The sequence below is a fragment of the Melampsora larici-populina genome (assembly GCF_000204055.1).
Source record: "Melampsora larici-populina 98AG31 unplaced genomic scaffold MELLAscaffold_8, whole genome shotgun sequence".
Lineage (NCBI taxonomy): Eukaryota > Fungi > Basidiomycota > Pucciniomycetes > Pucciniales > Melampsoraceae > Melampsora > Melampsora laricis-populina.
Window position 1 is genome coordinate 1010299 of NW_006768772.1, and position 26438 is coordinate 1036736.

The following is a 26438-nucleotide window of genomic DNA, read 5'->3' on the forward strand; positions in this document are numbered from 1 at the left end:
TTGCTCAACTTCAAGTTTTTGGGGGGTCTCTCAAAGTTGGATTCGTCAACTTGGAGTGCCGAACTTGAAGTCCAGCTGACCTCTCCCCCCACGCATCTTGGAGTTCCTCCCTACCCAATACACCGCAATGGGCCACTCACGTCCATGCTACCCCTCTCAACCCTTACCACGGATCTTCCCTCCGGATGAAGTTCAATCACAGCGCGTTGATGTTAACGTTCAACACGGTTCCCTAGATTCTGGTCCGCCAACAAACTCTACGCCTGAGATGGCCTTGGGTTACCAATCCACGCCTTCCTCCCACATTTCTTACGGACATCACCCTACTTACGATAATTTTCAGTACGATGCACACCATCAAGTGCCTTACGGTTCCCCTTACGAGACTCCTCATGGTTCTCCTTACGAGACCCCTTACGAGACCCCTTACGGCCTATCCCAATCTCAAGCTTATTCACCTTCAAGTTTTATGCCGGTGCCCTCTTTTCAACCTCAACCTAGCACTGTGCCAGCTCCTGCACCAGCTGCTACGGTTACTCCCATACCCAGTCCTCCGGAAAAGCGTAAGAGAGGCAGGAAAGCCAAGCCTAAGCCTACCGAGGGCCCAATTTCCGAAAAGGTTCCGGTATCCCAACCTTCGGCTTCAAACGGTGTCGCGGAATCCAATGCTAAGACTGATTACCATTGCTATTGGTTGATGCATAAAAATGAGAATGGTCAATCAGCTTATAGCATACTTGTAGAATGGGTGATTGTCCCTGGAAATTACAACAGATGGCGTGCGAAAGATTCGAAGAAGAAAGAAGTCGCTGACGAGATATCCACCTTTTTAATCGAAAGGGGAATCACTGGCAGGACAGCTGATTCCTGCTACTGCCAGGTGAAGTATCTATGTTATCATGCTTAATCTTAGTATCCAGATGCTAACAGTTTGGTTTCATTATGGCTAGGTACGTGAAATCGAGAAAAAATATCGCTTGGCCCTTGAAGAGACTAAGAGGACTGGTGGTGGGTCAGTCGGGTACCCTGGAGAAAAGTCTTATGATGGTAAGAAAAACTTTCGATTGTGTCTCTGAATTGTACACCTCAAACTAACCCCTTGGAACCTCAGAAAAAATTGAGGATATGTGCCCGCACTTTTATGAACTCAATGCGATGATGGCTGATCGACCATCAGCGACACCCCTGGACAACATCGAGTCGATGGCGGATCTGGATGAGGCCACCTCAATGGAAGCTCTTCGCCTCCCTCAAAAACAATCAATAGTAATCGATCTCGACGCTGATGACGAAATTATCCCTAATGATACGGCTGATACCGATGACGAAGGATTTGCTATACCTCCCCCACTCAACCGGAATGCACTTATGCAAGCTATTGATGGTGCCGACAAGGCTGTGAATCTTAAACCCGACAAACGCCAGAGGGTATTTTCAGCAGATGATTCCTCTGACTCGGTGCGTTCAAAAATCTCAAGCAAGAAGGCACGGAACCCCAATGCAGGCCGATTCTTGACATTGATTGGAATCGACTCGTCTCCTTCCCAACCTACTACCTCGCGAAAAGGCGCCAATCAGACCAGCCCTCAAGATTTGTTTAAATTTCAAGAGCAAGCTTCTAAACAACGTGATGATCTCATAGAAATCCAGAGAGATGCTGTCAGGGTTCAGGCAGACGCGGGCAAGGACATGGGAACAGCCATGAAGAGCATGGCTGATACTTTGAAAACAATCGTTACCCCCGACCAAACCGAGGCTCAAATGAATAAACTGAAGCTTAAACATATGATCAAGATGCAAGAGGCTGAACTCGTGGACAAAGCACTTGAAAGAAAAGCAAAACTGGTTGAAAGGTTTGCCCTCAGTGGTATGAGCATGATCGATGCCAATGCTCTCGCTGATCAGATGATCAGCGAGGCAGAAAAAAGTCAGTATGGTTCAGTTTCATTAATTTGTTTCAATATATTCTTGTGTTGACAAAAACATAACGGCAGGTGTAGCTAAAGTGCGCGAGTCGTCACCTGGCGAAGAATGAATTGTTCTTCTGCGGCTGGAGAATTAGTCCCGTAGTAAGTAATACCGGTCATATTGCTTAATGTGGCACTAACTGACATTTAGATGATTCAGTTAGTTTACTAAGGTTCTCATTACTTTTGAAAATGAGAACCGCTTTCAAGATCGATGTTAAAAAGGGCCATATTGAATCAACAATATCAAAGTGATTCGGTCCCGAGCAAAAAAAGCTTCTTATAAGGTAGGCTTCCTCTTTTATAATAGTTCCAAAGATGTCTGTAGTTACTATGCGATTAAAGTGTAGCAAACAAAGAAATGTACCAGACTGTTGACTCAAATACGTGAAAACCCCATGTGAGACCGAAAGGACCAATATGATGAGTGAGCGAATGTGACATGTTGTTAATGAGTAAGTGGACAACAAAGAGATACGAGGACATAAAGTAATGGTCCCAAATACATATGATTTGACTGATGTATTTCATAATACTCTATGTGGATCAAATGCGGATGTAGAAGTCAAGAGACATAAAATGCAAGCATACAACTACAATCATATTCACAGACCATGTTGTGCTAAGTAAATTATAACTAGTGAGCCACTTGATAATTTGCAAACAGAGCTGCTCAAGTGTCAAATTCATCACGAGGGAGTTGATCATCTTCCGGATAATCTTCTTCATCGCTTTGAATCCCCTCATTGTGTTGAGGTGGGGGTTGAAAAAACTCGTTACCACAATCTTGCACATCTATCAGGAAGTTATGAAGCACTACAGTGGCTGACAAATGTAGGTTCAGCCTTCTGGCCGAACGAAAATCTTTGATAATTACACAACTCTGAAAGAGAGACTGCCACCGACCCTTCCAGAGCCAATTGGTGTTTTTGATCACATACCGAAGGCGGCTGAGTTCTTTGCTAAAAGCCCTCTGTAGGGGGGGGAGGGGCATACCCCGCGGCTTTTTGAAGTTTGTGACCAAGTAGCGATTCAAAGGATAACCGGAATCGCCAATGAGGTATTCGCCGGGGCTAAAGAAGCGCTCTGGATGTTGCGATAACTATGGACACCATGGAAAGTGGTCAGTTATACTCATGCGCCTTGGAGGAAACATAAGCGTCCATACTAACCTTTGTGTTTCAATACACTCGTGAATCATGGGCACTGCCACACCACCCATGAGAAGCATAAATGATATGCTTCTGGTGATCACACACCAACATCGAGTTGACCGCATAGGAGGACTTCCGAGTGCGAAAGTCCTCCATGTTCTTCTCAGGGCCAGTATGCAGGTTGATTAGGGTTCCATCAATGAACCCTACACAACCTTTGAAAAAACCTTTCTTCGCAACTGCCTCCTTGATTTTCTTTTGTCCTATCACATCGGGCCAATTGAAAAATTGGCGATTAAGGGCCACAATCGCAATTACACACCGGTTTGTGTAATTGTACACGCTTCCTTCTGAAAGACATCATGAGATAAAAGTTCAACACCATACAACCTCGATTCAGTACATCAATCTTACCCGATATCCCAAAACCAAGGGCAAGCAAACATGGACTAGCACCATTTCCAGTCAACCCTAAATAAGCCAGTGCGACCAATAGTTGCCATTCGACTGCGGCTTGTGGCTTATTTGACTGGTTTTCAAACACCGGATGATCCCCAATCATGTTGAGCAATTGAATAAATGACGACTTTTGCATCCGGGCCTACAACCACATGATAGTATAATTGGTTTGTGAGCAAAGTGACTAAACAGACGTGAAAAAGGTGGAACATACCAGTCGCATGAAAACTGCCTCTGGCTCAGTAAAAAGATTCATGAAACGTTCCGAACACCAACTTCGCTGGCCTCGAGATAAACGTGGAGTTAGATAGCGACAAGAGTTGATCGCAAAAAATTCATTGATCAAATTCTCGATCTGCTGATCATGCAAAGTCTGTAAGATGTGGTGTAAGTTTCGATTTAAATTCTCAAATGAATCAGTAAACCATTTCATGCCCATGCTGATTATTGCCATTGATATGCTAATCAGCTTTGGGTTGCGAGGTGATTTGTTCGAGATCGCAGACAGATGGGTCACTGCTGAGACTTGTAGAACAGCGGCTAGATTTGAAAGGCCAGATGTGATAGGTGCGTGATACGCAGGGTTGTTGTCGGATAAAGTGGTCAGAGCAGCACGAAAATTTGCATGGAGGAGCTGGCGGCGGGTTGGTGGCGCCATTCGAAGCTGATAGAGGTGGTGGTGCTCGTCAAGAGGTGTTGTATATATGTAGCCGGAACTCCAAGATGCGTGGGGGGAGAGGTCAGCTGGACTTCAAGTTCGGCACTCCAAGTTGACGAATCCAACTTTGAGAGACCCCCCAAAAACTTGAAGTTGAGCAAAAGCAGCTCGCTTCGTACAGCTCATGTACGAACTTATGTAGATCTCATACAAGCTCATACACTCATACACTTCATGTACAAGCTGTACGCAATTACAGAGTTCCAAATTCTCGACTTCAAATTTCCAACTCCAAATTTCTGTTTTAAATTTGAACAAGTCTATTGATGATAAGGGTGAAGCTTTCAACCCAAACTTTAACATGACTCTCTGTGAAATTGAGGTACTGACCAAAAGTTCTTTCAATTCGATTTTCAGGTCAAAAAACATCCACTTCAGTCTCAATGGATCAATTAGCCACATTAATAAAATAACTTGGTAAAAACTTGAAAACTTTGGAACTCTGCTTTATCTACCACGACGATATAGGTGTTTCAACCCGAGTGATCAAATCAATCCAAAACACTGAAGAGTTGAAACCATTCACGATTTTAAGCGGTCATGAAAATTCAAAATATAAAACTCGTGATTCAAAACCAATATCAGAATTATCCTCATTAATACCTAAAATCAAATGGTCAAAATTCATAGAAATGTTAGAACAATAGTCACCGACATAGATTCTACTACTTATAACTCTTATTGGGATCTGTCGATTTTAAAAGTTGGTTGGGAGGAAGTACCCAACTTTAAACATCCTGTTTTTATAAAGAGTCATGGATTGAAGAGTATAGCGATTCCTCGTAAATTTGTGGAAGTCAACAAATCTCGTGGAGTTCAATAGCATGTTACAAATCAAGTCTCATGTGATGAAATGATGGTCCGTATTGTTTCTTCTTCTTATCACACGTAAATCATTGTAATTTTTAAGGGTATGAGTTTTTAAATATTTGTACTGATCACTTTGTTTGATAACCAGGATTCGGATCTTAAGCTGAATGGGCCGATGAACTAGATAATCAAATTTGATCATCGAAACCTCTCAAACCTCAGCACCCCTCGCAGCTATCTGTGTTCAATATTCAGCAAGGTCAACTTTATTGCATGAACGCAATGAATGGAAACTATGTTCGCTTGAGCAATTCAAGGTAGTACAAAAGTCTTGGTAAACAATTGTATTCATTGACCTCGCAGTCGGTGTTAGGTTGTATTAATTTCTCTCCTCTCGATCCAACAATCATGGTTGTCGAATGAAGGAGATTTATATAAATTTTGTATCATCTCTTGGTTCCAATCACCTTCGTTTTGTTCATGCGAGGTCTTCTAGACACAGATCCGCTAGACGACTAGAGATACCAAGTGTTCTTGAGCCTGATATGGTCCATATTATAAAATTTGCACAATACTTGTTCAAGTTTCCTATTCACCTATCAATCATTGAGTGTCACCTAACAAGTCAACAAACCCGTGAACTTATTCCATGCTGAGCCAGCGGAGGCGTCTTGATGCCACAATCTTTACAGGTGAAGCCATCTGGCTATATGTTCAATTCTCCCGCCCTTTGTACTCTGTGCAAGCAATTTCTCTCAGGCTGGCGTATTCCCCCCCCCAAACTGCCTAGTCATCGATCAGCTTCCATAATTTGAAATCATTTGTTGTATTTTGTTCTAGCATTGTTTGCCCTTTTGTCCGTTTTTTGATTTTAGCAGGTCTTGTTCCTTCTTATAATCATTTTGATGACATAATCTTACTTTCTTAAAAAAGTGTCTATCTCAAAGGAAGGGATTTGATTCCTCTTGAACCTCTGAATTTGAGGTAAAGAAAAATCCATGCCCATACTTCACTCCAAAACCCCCAGATGTTCTTTTTGAGGAAGCAAACTAGAAATCAGAACAAGCTTCTATGGTTATCAAGCGTAATGAATCCTCAGGAAGAATTGATGAGAGTATACAAGTTAGAATCTCATCAATTTTCATAATTCATTCAATTTCACTTGCAGTGGAAGACCTTTGCACTTGACTTTCAAGATTTGTCCATTAAGTTTTCCTTTTCTTGTGTAAAAACCCCTATCAGACTGTTGAGTTTTTACTTCAAGATACCCACGCGAAAAAGTGGGTATAACCAAGGCGCGAGGGGCTCAAGTCTCACCTTAACTTAAAAAAGAAGGCATATGTCAACGTTGGATTTGATTGCCCGATGTTTTTTTGCTTTCGCTCACGGATACCCCTTTGGAATGACTTATTTCAATCCCTAACTCAAATAACCTTGGATAAGACCTTGACTGGGGAGATGGAGATCAAGGGATCGACCCGGTCCCTAATGACACTTGCATCAACATGAACCTCGGGCTGAAATGAGTCCATTCGAAAAAAGAAGGGTCCAAAATTCCGATTGCACCCTTGATGAGAATTTTGATCCATCGATCCAAAACGAGAAGACCCCATGGGTTTTCCTCTAGGTATGTATCTGAAGCCATGAGATCAACATACCAAGTGACGTTCAACTTCGAGGTTTTGGGATCACCCCTTGAGCTCCAAAACACTTCATTCCATTCACTATATAACCTTTCATCGATCGAACCATTTTTTTATTTCCAAGCTTCACACCATCAAATTCATCTCCTCCATCATATCAATACTTAAAATTCAAACAAGAATCTAAACTTGTTCAATTTCTATAAACTTCTTTATCCACAAAATGGTTCAAGTCAGTTCACTCAGATCGATCATCTTGATCAGTGCCTTATGTTTAGCTACCACTTTAGCCACCGCTCCTAGTCCACCCCCAGCGGTAATTTTTTCAATGTTCTCTTAACCCTACGGTATAGAAAACTAAGAAAAGTTACTCTCATTCCTTGGGTGAATCTAGAACCCGATCGCGAACAGTAGTGCAACCAATGGTAGCAGTACTTACGATGATATAACAGCCGATGATCTCTTATCTGATAAACCACCTTCACCTGACGCCAAGCCAAAAGAAAATGCAACTGCAACTGCAACTGGAGTTATGTCCCCTGATGGGAAATGTACCTGTGCTGCTTCACCTTCTGGTAAGAACTTCTTGATTTTCAGAAAGAAAAACATCATGTTGACGAGTTCTTTGTTGTCTTTTTCGCAAATTTTTTAGTTGGATCCGGTGGACCTACTATGTTGGCTGCTACTGCGCCTAGTAAGTTGGATTCTATCACAAACCAATTGTATTCGTAATTAATATATTGATCTTTTAATAATTCATTAGAATCTCCGGATGCACCTCCACCTGCTGCACCTGACAACACCACCTCTCCAGCCCCATCTGGTGTAAGTGATTAAGCAATATTCTGATGTTTTTGGACGGCTCTATGAACTAATGACAATTCTTCATGTAGAATGAAACGAGCTCTACAATTAGTTTCAAGGACTCTGCCAATGTTTATTTCTTGGTAGCTGCTACTCTTTCTTCTATTCAAGTTCTTGCTGCTTGAAAGCAAACACATCCTTCATGTTTGTTTTCAACTTTCAACTTATTTGTTTCTGCTCCTAAAGAAAAAACAATGTGCTTTGATAGATTGTTCTCTTGATTCAAATACCTGTTCCTTCTTTGGAACTCCTCTTTTCATTGTTTTTCTCTATTGCGTTCTATATGTTTAGAGTTTCTTCATTCTTTTCGTAACTCTCGACTTTGATTTCAATGAAATCCTGAAATAAAATGTACCAAAAATTCCGATCCCCTTTGATCTTGTTCTTGTTCATGAACTGAGGCTGAGCTGAAAGTGTTGCAGCTGGTTGGAGTTACAGGGTGTTGAAGTATGACCTTGTGAAATACGAAACTTTCATCGATCTGTGACATTTGACCGGGTTAAATCGAGTCATCCACTTGAAGCTTCGTCAGTAACCCAAAGCTGATCGCTCATTAACCTTGGACAACATCTCAATTCTCAATCTCACCAAAACAAACCAAGCATTCAACATGACCTCAGTTTCAAACCAGTCTCATTTCAAGGTAAGCTGCCCGAACGTACAAATCTTTGGAAAAATACACGAATCCTTAAAAAGATCCTAATCCAATTCATTTCGCTCTTGTTCCCAAAAATACAAAAAGTTACCAATCTACGATCAAGAATCTAAAGAAATCGAACTGATAAAATCAAAATTGATCTTACAAGATGAAGTTGCATTAATAAGGAATCAAATTAGTCAACTTCAATTTACTTCTTCTAATCAAACTCAACTTTATTTAAACCGATGGTTAGATTTTGAAAAACGTGTATCTAATCGATTTAATCAATTGATTCAAAAAGATGAAATCAAACCAAACTCTTTAGCTTAGTTGAGTTTGCTTTCCCTGAACTTTATGTTTTATACGATTTGAATACTAATCCTTTCTTACGTTCTGTTTTGGGTTTCTAAGTATTGGAATAAGTACTTTGACAGGTTCAATCTTAACAAGAAACAGATCAATCCTACTAAGATTCTTCACTCCATTAACATTCTTAACAATCTCATTCTCAAACTTAATGCCACAAACTTTCAACAATTTGAAAACTTATACATTAAATTTTCAAGATCAACATTTTCCACAATCAGCTTTGATTAGGGATGATATTGTTTTGAAATCTCATCAAACTATCAATCATATGCATCAACTCAATCACTCTTTTTGGGATACTTTTCATGAAAAATTCAGGAGTGGTAAGGCACAAGTTTTCGATATGTTAGGTCTTAAAGTCGCTACTACTTCTTCTACTACCACTACTAGTTCTTCCAAAAATTCCCAGTCGTAGTAGAAAACTGGTTATTGGTATTGATCAAATTTAACTAGAGCAAAATTAAAGTTTATTCCCTTGTATTGAACGAAAAGAATCAATTGAAATTGATAACAGATTCATCAAATTTTTGGTTTCTGATCAGGAATCAAAATTCAGTCCCATTCTTCAAGATTTCTAGTTTGTAGGCTGGACATCCATATTTGTCTTGATAAGTGGGTTGGGTGACTCAAATAGGGGTTGCAAGCCTGATCAATGGTAGGGCTTTGAGTTAATAGTGTTAGGAGAGACCGAGCCACTATCAAATCGGCTACATAGACACCATGACTAACATCTTTGAAAGGAGATAACAACCTCGGAGGTATAATGTATCTGTTGATTTCAAATCCACAAATATCTATACCAAGAAGTTATATCACCTCTGCTCAGACTGTAAAGAAGCACTGGGGTGCAAAAGACAACAAAAGCACCTCTAACCAGTGGTATGGCTATATATTGCAAATCCATTACAAGCCCTCTATGGAAATGAAGTATGTTTCAAGAGTTTCTTCTTAAGCATTTTTAGTGGATTACAGAACTGTGATAAAGCCTTCTTGACAACTGAGTTGTTCACATCAGATGAAGCAGTCTTTAAATAAAACTTTAAAAATTGGACCAGAGCAAGCTCCTTTCCTTTACAAGAAAAGATTTCAACTTGATCAAGAAATTTCCTCATAATTATAGACATTTCATCAAAGTTCTGCAATACTAAGTCTTCTATTACCATTTGAAGAGGTTTGGTCTCCTCAAGGTTTTTCATCATTAGAAATATCTCAACATCTTAAAAAAAATTCATGAATTAGCTTTTCAGACAGTTTCACAGGACCAGGAGATTCACTTACGCCTTGCCCAGAAGTGGATAACCTTGATCTGATCCATTTTTGTTGTGTTTTGGGATATCTGCAATCCATAGGGACGGATGGAGTGTTGCATTGAGATAAAATCATCAATAGCCCTATAGAGTCCATGTTATTCAGGATCAGCAAGAACATCAAACTTTGTAAGACAAAAAACAACTCACTTGTCTTCTTTGAGAGATTGTATGTAATCTACTACGGTGTTGGAGTATGTCTGTAAAGTTAATTGAGCCCATGACTTGAATATTAGTGTCCCAGGCAGATCATCAGCTGAGATTGCAGTATCCAAAGACTTGACCGCTTCAATGAACTTGGTCTGCACAAATTGAGTTTCCAAAACAAATTGAAGTTGTGGCTTATGCCTTATCATTGAGTAAAATCTCACACTGTCTGTATGGGTGTTGGTGCTAGCATCAGAACATAATCCCAGATAAAAGAATGTATGTATGGCTCACCAGATAACCAGAATTGGAAAAGTGCTTTTTGATCTTCAGGGGACCAATTCCCAGCCAGGCATATACCATATTTTCCTAGTCCTTTCTGCATGGTTAAAAAGTCATGAAGGTCTCTGTAATACATATTATTTTGTTTCATTATATTTTCAGAAAAAGATCCCCCAATTGTGAAAGCTGTCCAGATAGTCACTCACTTTCCACTGAGCTTCTTGACATACTCCAAATATCTGACTCCATTGATATTCATAGTTTTTTTCAATTCTGCTTGCCATCTTTCATCTGCCATTGATGGTGGAGGATTTCCTTTCTCTAACATCTCAATTAACTTGATTTGAATCACTTGTAAGACTTTGAATGGTACTTCTTCTAATGTAAGAAATTGGCTTAGGATTTGCAAAAGTGCAATTTGCTCAAATGAACTACTCCAAGGCCCTTGGAGCTTGATTCTACTTAGCATATTCTTCATTTTCCCTTCCCAAAATCTCTTATCTGATATAATTAACTCATTTGTTTGTTTTACCAATTTTCTAAAATTCACTGGTTCATAAATATTTTGGTGTTTAATACTTTTAATTCCTGTCAGTCATATTTATTCTCTATCAGATCTTCTTATTTGATCTGTTATTTTCCTTTTGAAGGTTGTATGGATTACTCACCTTTTTTCCAAAATCTTTTGATATCATTAGATTGTGACTTTGTCAACTCGGCTCTATGGTCTAGGTTATTAGAGAACTCTTTCCAGCTTATTCTACTCTTGCTCTTTGGTATTTTACCTGATTTGAAAATAATGGAATGTTGGAGATGGTTTTAGAAAGCTTTAAATATTGTGTTTGATAACCAAGAGATGAGATTACCTACCCATCATTGGGGTGTTTTCAACAATATATCTCATAAATCTCTCACCAAAGTTGATCCCCACCTCCTGCGCTAAATGAGCATAAAGATTTGGTAGTATCAATGAGTTGATTGTGATAAACCATAAGCACTTCTTCATTTTGCTATAAGATGTCAATTTCTAACTTTTATTAATTAATAGATTACTCTGAATTTAGGAAGGAGTCTTGCTCAAGGGTTGAAGTGGAATGCCACAATTAAAAAAATAGCCACACAATCAACCTGTTATCTTTTAACGTGATTGGTATATATGCACATTTTTTTCCATACAATTTGCTCTTCCAGTCTCACATTTTGCTGCATGTGACAGTAGCTGAGACCGTTGTACCACTAGTTCAAATATTACAATTCAAGCTGTTCCATGAATGTTTGAAAGACCCCATGATTACTTAATGTTTTACTGGCTTTTGAAATCTGAGGTATGTCCTCCAAAAACATATGTTATGTAAACAGTATCTTCTCTGTACCTGGTTTTCAAGCTGGGCCTCACCCTGCCACACCTTCATAACACTCACCGAGGCTATACATAAAAACTGTATCATTTCTCCTTTTCACTCTTGTCAATGCTACATTACTGCTCATTCTTGTTCAACTTGTCTTTCCTGTGTATCTTTGATGAAATTACCCTATGACTGCATACACTTACCCTATCTGTGCCATGTTTCTATTGGCTTTGTATTATCTTTCTGATACCTCATATAGTAATTAGCTGAATATGAATCATGATATAATTCAAGCAAGTAAATCAAATTCTTTCTCATTCTATACATAGATTGTTTTGACTGGGGTCTTCAGTTTGAATCTCAGCTTTGTCATTTTAAAGGTCTCCATCAACTTTTACTTCTATCATCACTGGTATTTTCAGCTCCTTATGTATTGGTTTTTAATTTTAGGCAAAATGAATCAAATCATTTTGGTCATTTTACACAGTATATATCTTTTGTTCTTTACTTAATCCTACTTGTGTCTTGGGATAAAAACATCACCTTTAATTGAATCAAGGGCTGTGTGTTAGTGAAGAAATTCATAAAAATCTGAGTATTTTTTTGGCCAATTGACAAAAATTGCAAGACTTTGATCACAACATAAAAACCATTGGAAATCCATGGCCTTGCATCAAGCTTGACACTTGTTTAAGTTCAAATTGTCAGTAAAAGATGGAAAAATGTCTAAGATACAACTGAACCTACCTGAAAATTCTACTTAGTAATTCTCAATTTGAAAACATGATCAGGAAGCCTCACCTGGGAATCAAATTCCTAAAATGGATTTATTTTTTACTAAATATCAATAAATCAATTTTGACAGGCTTCACAAAGTTTCTTAAAACATTGTCTTTATTGATGTTTGCATAGGAAAACAATCATGTACAAACATCTACATATGGTATATTTGTTGTACTGCTTTATAAATTATCAAGATCTCTTAAGCCTGATTCCAACCTCTAACCATACCCTCTGACTCTGAGACATGAGTCCAATGACCCTAAACCTTCCTATAGAATCACATATGTACAATATCCCAATCTTTAAATTTAACTAAATTAGTCATTCTAAATACATATATAGAAATTTAACCATCCAGACTTCATCACTATAAATTATTTTATTTCATTAAACTTATCATCTTTGATTTTTTCCCTTTGCTTTGCTTTTCTTTTCTATCCAAAGAAAATCCTTCTTGAAATACATAAATAAAAACCATACCAAAAAAAAATCAAACCAATTTATAAAAACTTACCTTCAGAAGAAAATAAAACACACATATACAGCCATTCCGATATTGCTTGTCGCACCTGTTTGAAAAAGAAAAAGTTTGTGAGCTTGAAACCTAAGTTTTAACCGGCTAAAACCTGGAATTTGGCTGTATTGCCTTGAATTACAGCCAAGTTTGAAGTTTTATTGAGTAAAAACAGGTAAAAACTTAGGTTTCACTTTTTCTTTTTCAAACCGGAGCGACAAGCAATATCGGAATGGCTGTACCTTCTAAAAATAAAAGAAAAAAGATATCTAAATCATTTTTCAATCAGAAGTCAATAAAGTTCTTTTGATTGATCAATTAAGACCAAGAAAACAACCAAAACAACCTCTTTTTCTAAAATCTTTTTATTACACAATCACCAATAAACTTAAAAAAATCAAAATCAAAACTAAAACTAAAAGTACAACTTCAAACCACTTGATCATCAACCTTCAAACCAAACCCCTCTCAATATTCCTCTTTGGCTTCCTCCTTCAAAGTTCCAATCCCCAAGCTCCCAACAAACCACCCAATCCAACCCAACCTCACCAAAAAATCCATTTTTCAATTCTTCCATCTTATAGATTTGAATTCAAAACAACCTAGCCAAAGAAGCCGCCGCACTCTTAGCATCCACCTTTGACCCAAACTCATCATCACCATTCCTCAAGGTCCTAATACCCTGAGCCATGAAATTAACCCTATACCTCTGTTGATTTGCATTCCTACTTCCATGTCTCTGATGGGAAGCAGACTGTTGATTCTTATCGACCAAAGTTTGATGAATCATACTCTCTTCGATCCGATCTTCATCTAGGCTTGTCACCCTATCTTTCGATTCATATTTAATCTCTAATGGTTTTAATCCAATCGAATCAACTATTGATTTTAGTTTGGTAAACTCTTTTAAGATTGAGGTTTCATATATTAATTGAGTTCTGGAATTTTCGATTAAACTAAATAATAAATCGTCATGTAATTGTTTGGAATGTGTTCGTAAGGCTGGTCTTAGGTTATTGGAGATCATCGTGGCTTTTTCGGATAATTGTTCTTCTAATTTCTTAGCCTATAGAAATCAAAAACATTTCATCAATCAAAAACCATTTTCATCATATTTTTTTTCGTTTTCAAATTGGAGATTTTGATGAGAAATTGGATTGAAAACTTACTTCTTCTAATTCATCTAAAGCCAATTCGACTCTCTCACTAACCACTTGACCCGTACTCGACTTAATCCTCTCAATATTCCTTCTCTTCTCAATCGATTTCTTCACCGCACTATAATGTTCATCCAACAAACTAGCTCGATTCTTTAAAACTTCTTTGCCAGCTTTCGATTCTACCGAACACCATCCAAACCCATCTGCCAAAGTGACCAAAGAACCAATAGCCAAACCAGTTTCAGCTACACTCAAGTTTCTTAGTCCATCTGCCAACTTTTTAAACCCATTTGATAAACTTGGATGAGATTCAGTAGTAGAAAAAGAAATGAATTTCGTTGAGAGATCTTGATGAGCCGAAGATAACGTTCTAGTCACTCTGGCTAAACTTTCGACTTTACTTACTACACTTCCTAATCGATCTTCTAATAATCTAAACTGTAATCTAGCATTCGATAACTCATCTTCTTCTACAATCGAGACGATCATCTCTGGTTTACCAGTGATCCCATTAACATTTGTAGAAGATAAAGCTCTTCCAGTAGGTAAGTTTGAAGAAGTAGGTGATTTATGATGAGATGATAATGGATTAAATGAACCGAACCCTCCACTCGGATGACTTGTGAGCTTTCGTTTCGATCGTGTTTGGGGTGTGTACCCAAAATCAGATTCTAGAAAGATTCGTAACTCGTCATCGGTTCGTAAGGATTGGTCTTGGAGTAATCTATCAAAGAATTGTTGGAAGGCTGAGGCTACTAATCTATCATCGTCTGCTGGATTAGGTGCTGATGTACTATTTTCAATCAAAATTCAAAATCCAAAACCAATCCAAAAAAATCAGTTTCAGTTTCTTTTTGTTTCAAGTTTTTTTGTTGGTTTTTTTATTTTTTTTGAAGAGAATTCAATAACTCAACTTTGGAAATGGAATAGGTGGTACGATCGTATGAGGATTATTAGCCGAAATAGATTCATAAAATAATAAAAATTCACGATAAGATCTTGAGATATTCGAACAATGACCTGATCGATTCGTAATTAAATTTGACTAAAAAACCAACACCCCCCACACACACAAAAAAAACACATGTCAATTTAAGTTTCTTTGGGTTTTGATTTGTTTTGTTTTTGGATGAGAGGTTTTACCCATGCATCGAATTTGATGTATAGATCACGACGGTTTCTTTCGACATTAGAAACACGAATTCTAGTACTCGGTTCTTTTGATTTAACTTGAATTTGATTTGAACTTGAGTTTGGGTTTTGGTTAGGGTTAGAAGAAGTAGTTAAAGATTGATCGATCAAAGAAGGTCTACGATTTTCTTCTCTAGTAGGACTACGAGGTTCTCTACTGATTTGAGAAGTAGAATGAAATCTTTGAGAAGTACTAGTAGCTGAAGTAGGACTCAAACTAGAATGAGTTTGATGATAGAGTGATTGGTTTGAGATTTGATGATTTGATGGTGATAGTGATGGAGGTGACTTTGATCGGTTTGGCCATATGATTGATTGTGATTGAGATTGAGATGGTGGATTGATTGAGTTTGGTTTTGAGAATGGTGAAGTAGGCCAGTTTTGATTAGTATTCAGATGAGTTGGAGTGATGGGATGATGATGATGATGACTAACTAAGACTGATAGATGTGGTTGAGGTTGATTGAATGAGTTACTGTTTAATGGATCCATCCTTCAAATCAAATCAAAGTAGTGGTAGTGGTAGTGGTAGTGCTGCTTCAAGTGCTGCTGCTGGTTCAGTGAGGGTAACTTCAAATTCAAAACACTTAAAATTTAAAACTTAAACTTAACCAAACCAATCATTCCAACCCAACCTCAACCCACCAACTCATCCAATCCAACCTCATCACCATGAACAAGTAAGCATTTCCACATCAAACCACTTTCAAAAACCACCAACAAACTAATCATCCAACTATTTTCAGTTTAACTCATAGAGGAGATCCAAATAGAGATAGATCTGCTCTCTTTTCAAGTAATTCAAATCCAACTACAACTACAAATTATTCTTCGTATAAATCTATCGAATCTTTGGAATCCCAAAACGATCATGACTTTGAAGGTTTATCTGCAAAAGTTAAATTATTAAAAGAAGTTGAGTTGATCTTTTTGAAATAAAATAGCTTCAGGGTTTTGGATTGATTTGGGTTGGGAATGGTTGGAAATAGATTTCAATTAATATTGGTACAGAAGTTAAAGATTCGTCTAAACTCATGTCAAAGATGGTATTCATTTGTCTTTCTGTTTTTCTCTAAACCCAATTTCATACTGATTCTTGATTTTTTTTTTTCTTGGGGGGCATCTTTGTCTTTGGGATTCTTTTTGGTTTTTTGTAGAATGATTCGTTTTTTGAAGCTACGGGTCTTTTATCCGGTACATTTAAAAAAATGAATAAGATGTCAGAAAGACAAACGGGTAGATGGTGGTATTGTACATCATCATCATCTTGATCTCTTTTTCTTGATTTAATCATTGAGGGTTTCGGTTTTTTTTTGCAAAAATAGGGATGTTGTTTTTGATTATCGTCTTTTGGGTTTTTGTTTTGACTTGGTTGTGAGTCTTTTGAATTTTTTATGAATTGATTTGGTTTACTTTTAATAAGATTTTCATTCGATTTTTGATTGATATTTGAATGGTTTTTTTTCTTAGGTGGAGACATTGAGTTTTCATTATTTCATTGATTTCTTGGTTTTTTATATCTCTTCTTTTTTTTCTAAATCATCTTTGACTTTTTTCCTTCCTATTCATCAAATAAACAACAGAGTTTCTATTTCTTTTTTACCAATCTAAAGCTATTTCTTTTCTAGTGAATATTTAAATTCATTTTATGTTCATATACTTCGATTTCGTTCTTCTTTTTGTTTTTGGTAAAGTTGATTTGTTTTGTTAGAAGGGAAAGTATGATTGATGAATTATAAAAAAACATATATATAACCAATGAAATTCAATTTATAAGATTTTTGAAAATTCCATTGATTCTGATTAAAGGTTTTACAATTTGAAGTATTTCAAGATCTCAAGAAGACCTCCTAATCCAATCTTGAGCATAGACTTTCAAGGGTTGTCTTCACTTAAAGCAATTTCTAGAATCTAGACACAGATCTTTACATTCTATAAAATGCAAAAACTGAACCATACTCAAATTTTGTAGGATGTAATTTCTGACCAGAAATTAGGCTTAATTCGAACACACCCTTAAACCAGCTGGAAGTTGTTCTCTCTAATATTCTGGAGCTCAACAAAGGAGGTCGGGTGAGACGAGATGGTAGGAAAGCTAGATAAGAGAATCTTGTTTTAAATCATAAAGATCTAGAGGAGGTTCATCTAAGATTTAAAAAAACATGGACTAGACTTGTATAAGTTTTGTTCCCTACTAAACTGGATATTACCAATAGAAACAATTGGAGAGTTTCTACATGCACAACAATTTATCTATCCATATAATTGGAGTGCGCTCATCAAAAGATCATTGTTCAATGAAAAAGGAAAGTGGTATGCAGAGCAGGCACTCTCTTCCAAGAAATTTATATCGAAGACACAAGATCCATATATCATTCAGTACCCAGCGTTTAGTTGGAGATAAAAGAAGAGTAGTGGTCTCAGAAAACTCCAATGAATTTAAATAAGTGCCGAGATCGTTTAGGGAATGTTTATATTCCATCTCGACACCAAAAAAGAAATCGGTTCTCACTGACACAACAGTTTATCAATAGCTCAAAATCACTTATACAACAAATATAACTGTGAAGATGGAAGACAAGAGGATGAGAAAGATTGTGCGTGTTTTGTTTTTGGGAGGTTTCTTAGTTTAGTATCCTAGAGTTCATTTATGGTTTCTTTGTGAGTTATTGTTAGGATCGGATTGCGAAGACTTAAGATTTGTCTCGCGCTACATCTCTATTCGGTTTCCTGTTTTTTTAGAGATGATGATTGTAATCTGAGATAGCGGATAGAGAGAGAGGTTCTTCAACGATTTACTCCTCCCCAGGCTGGTACCCTTTGATGAGCATCTGGATCAATTTGCCTTTGAATCGAATGACTCATCATCAGTGTGATAATAATGATACAAAAAGATATTTCTAAATCACATACGTTTGTCTCGATGGTTGTCCAAGAGTAGAGTTATGAATCTCATCAATCGAATCCGAACGTTTTCTTCGTAAATCATTAGAGTCTGGTATCGAATTTGGAAAAGACCTTTCGGCTTGACAAATAAAATCGTATGCCTTTTTTTTGTAATATCCAAGTAAATATTTATACAGATTTGTCATTTGTGAGCATTCGAGCTTTTTTTGTAATTTTTTTCATGTTTGGAAAGGAAATTAAATTCGATAATACTTACATCTAATTGACGTAAGAAACCTAGATTTGGAGATGCACAGAACCGTCGACTTTGAATAAACCTAAAAGTTAATGTGTTGGAACCAAAAAATGTCAGAGTCTCGAATTAGAAAATCTTGAAGCAAAGAAAAGAGAGAAGAGAGAGAAGAGAATGAACTTCACTGGAATGCATCTTCAGATGTCATTTTATATCTTGACATAGCATAAGCAGTTCTGTTTTTACAATTGTCGACCATTAATAAAAACGAGAATTTTTTTATTAGATGATCACTAAAAAGAAATGAAAAGATTCATGACGAACGCCACAGCTGGTGATCTGCTTAATCCATCCCCGCAATGTACCAAGACTTTTCCACCTGAATTGACACATCCATTTATGAATCGCAAAGCTCTAGATAAAGATATTGAAAGAGAAAACTGTTAAGGATTTGACCTGACTTTAGAGAATCTTCCGGACTTGATGAGATTTTTTACTTACTCAGGGAAAATTGAAATCAAGTTTTGATCTGTTGCATCTCTAATATCAAGTACACAGTACTGAAATTGACGAGGGAACCTAGGTTTAAGTAAGTGACTGTTCCAAAAAGAAAATAGGTAGGTTAAAAAGATTGGAATGTTTTGTTGATGGTCTTCGAAAGGAGTTTGACTTAACGATTCGCGGTTTTCGGATATACAACATATATGAGTAATCGATGAGCTTGTTAAAGCGTTTAGATCTTTGGAAGCTTGGTAAGGTCCAACGAAAACTGAAGGTAAGACTTCTTGTGCTTCTCTTCTCATCTCATATCTATTTAAAAAAACCCATCAAAAGTTAATGAAGACAACTCAGATAAAAACATGACCAAAAAAAAGTAAATGGTAGGTTCTGGTACTCAACTTCCAATCGATCGATGGACCGATTGCTTCAAGTAGTTCGGATGGATAAGAAGGATTCATGTGGAAAGGTCTGTTGAAGGTACCTGCGAAGTATCTTTGACGAAGAATGTGATCCGGTGGTAGACCAGCGACACCTGGATTCATTTCTAACTGATATGTATTGTATGTGACAAAACCCGGCCCTGGGTGTGTATAATTATGTACGGTCTGAGATTGGAATTTCGAACTGAATTTGTATTGGGAGCCGCAATGTTTTAAGAAAGAAAGGATTGAGGAGGAGGAGGAGCAAGAAATCATGAATTCCTTCAAATTATCTTTGTCTCATACACATGTGCAGAAATTCGTAGAAGGAGAGGCCCACGTTTGGGATCAGAAGGTATTGCAGACAGCTCCAAACACATGGGTTGGGTTGATACCAGCTGAGAAGACCTGATAATGATATCACTTATGACCACTTTTTGGTCAAGTGTTTTCGATTCTCTGGTTTAGTCCATAAAGAGTCCATGATATCATATGATATTTAATCTGACTTCATGGAATACCCTGTTGGTATTTCGTGGCAGGCGACTTTGGAAGTAGTTCCAATGAAATAGCCACAAACTACATTGTGATGATGATAAGATATCTTGCATTGCAGCACTTCGACAATAATCCTTCCTAATATAATACAAAGACAAATCTGTCCAAAGTCTCATGAAACTATTTTTTCAAAATATTTAGAACGCTTCCGTCAACTTCGGAATATGGAGATTCTTTAGAGTCTAAACCATAATTCCAATAAAGTCAATTGTAGATTGTTCCTTCAATCACTTATCTCCATGAAACTAATCAGATAACAAAAGTCATATGAGGAAATTAGTAGGATCAAAAGTATTGACCCGTGATGGAACTCTTTTCTAGTGAGTCTTATGTTCAATAGACCATCAAACCCAACTCTTGACATTCTTTCAAATTCGAGGGCAAGCTGATCAAACTTTGAAGCTTTCCTTCCTTGGACCCTGTTACTCGGCCTATCCTCCTGGAGATGTGCTATGAAGCACCTATTTTGATATCTCATAGGAGTGTATAGCCTCATTGCTCATAAAGCGTCTTTGTTCATCTTGGATGAGATTTGGGAGCATAGATTGGGACCCCAGCATCCTGACACGCCTTTGCTGTCCGGACCCCTCTTTCCCGCGCTTCTTTGACCACTACATACCAAGATGATGAACAAAGATAGATCCAAGATCAGAACAAACGTTATTTTGAGTCTTTTATTTATTTAGATGGAAATGATAGAAAGAAAGATAATTCAAACCCACCTTGTTCTGTACAATCGCAGACCGGGAGATTAAAGATACACTCCGTGTTAATATCTAGTGGTAAACCCCTGTAGAAATGTAGGATCAGTATTACTATGGGTATCGCATTATATGAAGAAAAACGATAACCTACGCTTCAGCATATGGATCATACTCGTACTTTCCGTACTTCTTCTGACAGTTCCAGGCCGCTGTGGTCAAGAATTCTGGTGTGAAACCGTACTTGGTAGCGATTTTTGAACTACCAAAGAATTTCTTGATCGTTTTAGTTCCATCTGCTTGTACTATATTCATCATTCTGATCAAATTTTTGGTTGGAAGGGGATGCAAAAGAAACCGACATTTCAGTAAATAGTGTCATTCTCAATTAACACGGCCTTTCACTTAGTTAGCGAAGAGGGAGGTGGCCTACATTCCGGTATTGTCGCAGTAAGACAAAACTGATGGACCATCAAAAGCCCCGTTAGGTCCTGAATGATTACAGGGATCCTTTAAGTGGAAAAAGTAGTGTCATGAAGGTATCAGAGACAATCTATCGTGTTCCAAAGGAATGCTCATCGTCTTGAAATAGAAATCACTTACACTTCCTCGAAGGATAAAAATACTCTGCATATCTCGTCAGTTTGACTCTAGACAGTCATTTTCATTAAACCAAAAAACTGGCAAACCTGAGATTTCAATACAGCCGAGAGAAGCCGTAATGTAACAACCCGTTCGTATGCGTTCAAGGCTTCTGATTCTGGAGGACTCAATGGCGCTTCCAAAAATGCACCATTCTGTAAAGCGCCATACATCCCCTTTTGTGTACTTATACCAGCTTGTAAGACTCCAAGGGTGTAGTTTGCAATCATCTGTTGTGTACGATCTTGCATCATTGACAATGTCCAAGAAAAATCTGCCCACTATACATAGGTATCCAGTAGACCAAAGAGGTGATCATGAGTTACGGAAGATAACGAATATGAAGGCTAGAGAGTTTATATACATACATACCTTTGTATAACCGCTAATCACATCTGGAGGATCACGCATCGTATTTTGCCAAAGTCCGATCTCCGAAACTGTAGTGTATAGAAATCCTTGGATAGTTAAATATACCCATATTCCACAACCGGGAAAGACCCAACCAGGTACGATTCCTGTACTCGAAGCTAATACTCCAATAAGGCTTCATAGAAAAATATATAGATGCACACCATCAGTTGTTTCTTCTTTAAGTCAAACATACGCTAAACTTGAAGTTGATAGAGGTAATTTTACGTGGCAGTTTTGATTATTGTGGCGCTTCGTGGTGGGCTCAGATCTGTGACCTGCGTAAAAGAAGCGTAAGTTTATAAGTGTGCCATGGATAAGGACGTCCATGAATCATATTTCGACTCAAACGTACCATTGCAGGAGCTATCTCTAGTAGGGCGGATGGACAACCAAAGATCAGATTCATATCTCAGGCGGGTTTGAGGCATTAAGTGTGGTACACATTTGGTTATGAGACTAACCCTGCACGCGTCCGACTCTGGAGTTTTCACAACAATTAGTGTGACTGAAAAGATTGGGTGGTGGAGTTTTTTTAAAGACTCACGCAAATGCGATGGATGTGTAAATTGAATTCATGAGATCATTCCAATTCTGGGTTGCTACCAGAATATACCATGCCGGAGCTTGTGCTCCACTGCACAACTAGAGGAATAACCAATTGTAAGGCAGTGATGAGATGAAGTGTAGCTTACTATCTAGGGTCTGTGAGGTGGTGTAGATTACACTCACTTGTCCTACATCACACGACCGCCCGATTCCGCATGCCAAATTGGTAACGTTCATAGAGTTTGCGTAAGCCTGTAAGACATCGGGCTCGTCAAGTTTTGGTTTGCCGTTCTTGTGAAGAGAAGATCGAAAAGTGTATCCGATTCCAAATATACAACCAACGATAGAGTGGAGCCACCGGTATAATCTTCAAGGTATTCATTGAGGTCTAGATCGGTCCAGAGTTGTTTGTTCAAAGGTCGCTTGACACAGCTAGTACGTGCCTCTAACAAGGTGGCATTCACAGGATTTTTTGAGCCTTTGAGACTGGTTACTTTGGTGTTGGGGTAAGCGAGCTGTGCCAGGACGACCTGGATACTTGAGCAGAAAAAGATTAGGTCCCAAAATCTGAGGCATATCCTGATGGGTTGGATGGATCCCATGATATGGGACTGTGCCAGGGAAAGTGCAATCTTATGCACGACTAGCGGAATGCGGGGTTTCAAGATGGAGTGAGTCGGTAAGAAGTGAGTGAAGCAGCGCGATGCTTATTCTGTTTGTATGAGGATATGAATGAGGCCATCGAGGAGGCCTCTGTCGTCATTTTGTTTCTGATCATTCCACTTTGATAAAACACATTAGAACTGGTTAAGCAGTCGTTCATCAAGCTTGTTACCGATTCAGTATTTGAGTAGATTTGAGTCCATTTTTTATCCGGAGTTTTATGTATTACGATGAGCCAACGTTCTTCGTCAAAGACCCATCGGAGGTATCGTCACAAGGAACGTCGTCATGAATCCTTCTTATCCGTCGAAACTACTTGAAGCAATCAGTCCATCGATCGATTGGAAGTTGGGTACCAGAATTTACCATTCAATTTTTTTTGTCATGATGATGTTGTCTGAGTCGCCTTCTGACTGAACCCTTCACCTCATGATCACTATCATTTGAACAACCCCCCTCGCCATTTAGGTTTATGTTAATCTTTCAATTTTGTATCAAAAATAAGCTATCAAACACTACACCAACCTCCTGATCCTTTCGATCCTAATTGCTTTTGATGAATCTAAACAGATAGACCAAATTTCATCCTAGTTCTCACACTCTAAGGGCACGTTCACTTAAGGGAATTCTGACCAGAAATCACATTCTGTGAATTTTTTAATCCAAAAATGAAACATGCACCACCAAATAGACACTTTAAATCTTGCAGAATGTGATTTCTCCCCAGAATCATTCATACATATTTAGGGTGTTCAAACCTGTGCAAGAAATGTGCAAGACCGACGTGCAAGATCCGTGCAAGATCCGTGCAAGATTTTTTGCACTAATCTTGCACAGTAATTTTTTTGACAACCCCACTCTAAGGGCACGTTCACTTAAGGGAATTCTGACCAGAAATCACATTCTGTGAATTTTTTAATCCAAAAATGAAACATTCATATCTTGCACAGAACTTGCACAAAACTTGCATGAATTGATTTTGAGGTTTGAACACCCTAATTAACAGAGAACCATCAATTCAAACAAAACTGGACAAAACCTCCCTAGCAACCTACCATTTCAGACTTAATGTCCAAAACTCATGTAAATCTTGGATTACGTTATAAATCACATCTCATACAACCAGGGTAACCATCAAACACAATTTATTCAAACGGTGTGCTTTCTAACCACAATTTCTTCAACAACAATTGAATGTTCTTATCTTGAGCACTGATAAAGCATTTGACATTATGATCACCAGAAACCTAATAAAGTCTGTTGCCCTTTTGTCTTTCATCACAGATCTTACAACTATCAGAACACGATGAATTGAACATCCAGAACGCTATCTATAAAATCCAAATCTAACCCAAGTTTTGAGTTACCCTCAACTGAGATATCAAATGATCTGGCTCAACGAACTTCATCTCTCTTTGCTTGGAACTTCATTTTGCTCTGGTGAGTCTGCTATCGTATCTCCTTTTCAACTCTTTGATTCAGTACTAGCTAACTTTCTTCTTGATTATTTCTGGTTTCTTGATTTTTAGCTTCACATGTCCATCAACATTCATCCAAGCTTTACTACCTCATCAAATTAGACATCAAAGAGGATAAGACAATGATTGTTTGATTGGATTGGGCTCGGTTCATGACAAAAGTTGAATCAAGAAAGACGATGTGGTGATCTATTTATGATATCAAGCAAGAAAATTAATCATCTTTACTTTACCAATTTATTAGCAAACTTCAATATAGCAGAGAATTCGAAATTCAGGTTTTCAGATCAATTGAAGCTCTTAGAGGCTTATGTATACTTATTAGATCATTATTATGTCATCTTATTTCAAAATTATTATTAAGATCAACATAGTTTACTTACAAAGTTATTACAAAAAGACAGAAAAAGAAAAGATAAGAAAAATTCAAAAATATAGGTGTAAAAGTTGGAAAATGGTTTTTAGCTTATTTATAATTAAGTTATGGGTTTTATGAGGTGAGAATATGAAAGAACAACAGTTTATTATACAGTAACAATTTTAATCTTCTAGGTTGATAAGGGAAAACAGAAGTTATTAGCAGAAAGGTACTTTTTCGAAGTTGGTAAACAAGGGTTATGCGTGTAGTTTACATATGTAATGGTGGTAGTAGTGGAAATTAAGGTTGCCAAGAGGATTTTCCGGGATTTTTAAGGTTATAGAAGATGATGTCATATTACATGAGCAAGAAAAAGAGAGTAGCAGCTGTGAAAAGTGGAGAAAATGGGTGAAATTCGTGGAAAATGGAGGTTTTCAGCTAATTACATATGTCCATTGACGTCAGAATAGATTGATAGATGGCTCATTCAACGCAGAAGAGGGGATTACATAATGTACAATCTTTAAATCATTAGTAGCGGAGGTGTATGTAAAAAGGTATAAGGCAAATAAGAAATTGGTGTGAATCTCGAATTTACAGTCACAAGTCAACATGTAACACCAAAAACCTTAACTTCACAACTCAATATCTTACTCATCACTCATCAGAAGTAGTTTATGTAGGTGTCAGAAATGATCAGTAACACGTGGGCTACAAGATGCACTTTAGTAATCAAAATTTGAAGCACATCTGAAAAAATTTGTAATCTCAAAAATTGGTTTTCAGCTAGTTTACAAGGAAAAAATCACCTGTATTCATCATAAAAAGTGCTGTACATCATATTATTGCGTCATTGATCACTTTTGGCTGTGAAAATTACATCATACATTAGTAACAAGATCATTACATTGCGTCATTACATGGTTTTTAGGGTTATTTAGGCGGATTTGATTAGTTTTTGAAGCTGTTGACTGTTTTAAAAGTTGTTACATGTGGATATAAGTACTCATTGATGATTTTAGGATTGTAGCGCCCTTTTCTGCATCTTATACCTTTGTTGTAGTGTTATAAATCATCATTTATTTACTATATTTGTACTAAGATCACTTAAATCCGCCCCTTCAAAGCAAGGAGAAATTTATTTACGTGTGTTAAAGACTACAAGTCAAATTGGGAATAATACTTACAACAGTATTGCTAGTAATAAACATAGTGTGTGACTTTTTTTTGCGCTTAAAATCTGGGAATAATACTTACAACAGTATTGCTTTATTTTCTCTGGTGCTTTATCTATTTCTCTGTTATCATAAAGTGGTCAGCAAGTGCCCCTGCGCTGATTTCTTTGAAGAAGGCAGTCTTTAGGCACCTTCTACTATGTTACACGTAGTAGATTATCCCTTCTTAGGTGTTGTAAAGCTCTTGTTGAGCTTTAAATACTACAACGATCAAGAATTAAACAATTCATGAAGAGTCTAATCGTGATGTTCAAAAATCGAGTCAAACTACTCATAATCAAAATCCAGCTTTAATCAGTAAGCCATCAAATCAATCTTTTCTTCCAATTCAATCTCCATTACCAAGCAGACCTTTATCTTCTTCAGCTCTTAAAGGCTTCAATAGCATCGCTTGAACTCAAACTAATTTCAACTACATTACCTTCAT

General features: G+C 37.5%; 7 protein-coding genes across 7 annotated transcripts; 3 read left to right on the forward strand and 4 right to left on the reverse strand.

Annotated features, from left to right (window-relative positions):
* Window positions 1-127: 127 nt before the first annotated feature.
* Window positions 128-2035, forward strand: MELLADRAFT_95884 (uncharacterized protein; the record flags this gene model as incomplete). Its single annotated transcript, XM_007407087.1, has 4 exons — window positions 128-880; window positions 951-1047; window positions 1112-1927; window positions 1995-2035. The coding sequence occupies 4 exons, from the start codon at window positions 128-130 to the stop codon at window positions 2033-2035; spliced, it is 1707 nt and encodes a 568-aa protein (XP_007407149.1).
* Window positions 2036-6974: 4939 nt separating this feature from the next.
* MELLADRAFT_95885 (uncharacterized protein) lies at window positions 6975-7740 on the forward strand (the record flags this gene model as incomplete). Its single annotated transcript, XM_007407088.1, has 5 exons — window positions 6975-7067; window positions 7146-7326; window positions 7404-7445; window positions 7515-7576; window positions 7645-7740. The coding sequence occupies 5 exons, from the start codon at window positions 6975-6977 to the stop codon at window positions 7738-7740; spliced, it is 474 nt and encodes a 157-aa protein (XP_007407150.1).
* A 1436-nt stretch (window positions 7741-9176) lies between these two features.
* Window positions 9177-11366, reverse strand: MELLADRAFT_61101 (uncharacterized protein; the record flags this gene model as incomplete). Its single annotated transcript, XM_007407250.1, has 6 exons — window positions 9177-9418; window positions 9903-10015; window positions 10082-10307; window positions 10373-10485; window positions 10567-10948; window positions 11231-11366. The coding sequence occupies 6 exons, from the start codon at window positions 11364-11366 to the stop codon at window positions 9177-9179; spliced, it is 1212 nt and encodes a 403-aa protein (XP_007407312.1).
* Window positions 11367-13598: 2232 nt separating this feature from the next.
* MELLADRAFT_104115 (uncharacterized protein) lies at window positions 13599-15849 on the reverse strand (the record flags this gene model as incomplete). The annotated part of the gene is made up of 4 exons (XM_007407249.1): window positions 13599-14072; window positions 14176-14959; window positions 15081-15211; window positions 15310-15849. 4 exons carry the CDS (start codon window positions 15847-15849, stop codon window positions 13599-13601), a joined length of 1929 nt encoding a protein of 642 aa, XP_007407311.1.
* A 345-nt stretch (window positions 15850-16194) lies between these two features.
* MELLADRAFT_34393 (uncharacterized protein) lies at window positions 16195-16735 on the forward strand (the record flags this gene model as incomplete). Its single annotated transcript, XM_007407089.1, has 4 exons — window positions 16195-16272; window positions 16347-16403; window positions 16515-16608; window positions 16683-16735. Coding segments are annotated over 4 exons (282 nt in total), but the record flags the coding sequence as incomplete, so codon positions are not given.
* Window positions 16736-17798: 1063 nt separating this feature from the next.
* On the reverse strand, window positions 17799-19503 carry MELLADRAFT_74376 (uncharacterized protein; the record flags this gene model as incomplete). Its single annotated transcript, XM_007407248.1, has 8 exons — window positions 17799-18202; window positions 18271-18404; window positions 18521-18581; window positions 18682-18732; window positions 18821-18910; window positions 18998-19093; window positions 19172-19306; window positions 19397-19503. The coding sequence occupies 8 exons, from the start codon at window positions 19453-19455 to the stop codon at window positions 18145-18147; spliced, it is 684 nt and encodes a 227-aa protein (XP_007407310.1).
* A 987-nt stretch (window positions 19504-20490) lies between these two features.
* Window positions 20491-22514, reverse strand: MELLADRAFT_104118 (uncharacterized protein; the record flags this gene model as incomplete). The annotated part of the gene is made up of 11 exons (XM_007407247.1): window positions 20491-20585; window positions 20697-20764; window positions 20830-20980; window positions 21109-21185; window positions 21279-21325; window positions 21365-21598; window positions 21690-21864; window positions 21925-22006; window positions 22084-22100; window positions 22276-22373; window positions 22461-22514. 11 exons carry the CDS (start codon window positions 22512-22514, stop codon window positions 20491-20493), a joined length of 1098 nt encoding a protein of 365 aa, XP_007407309.1.
* Window positions 22515-26438: the final 3924 nt, after the last annotated feature.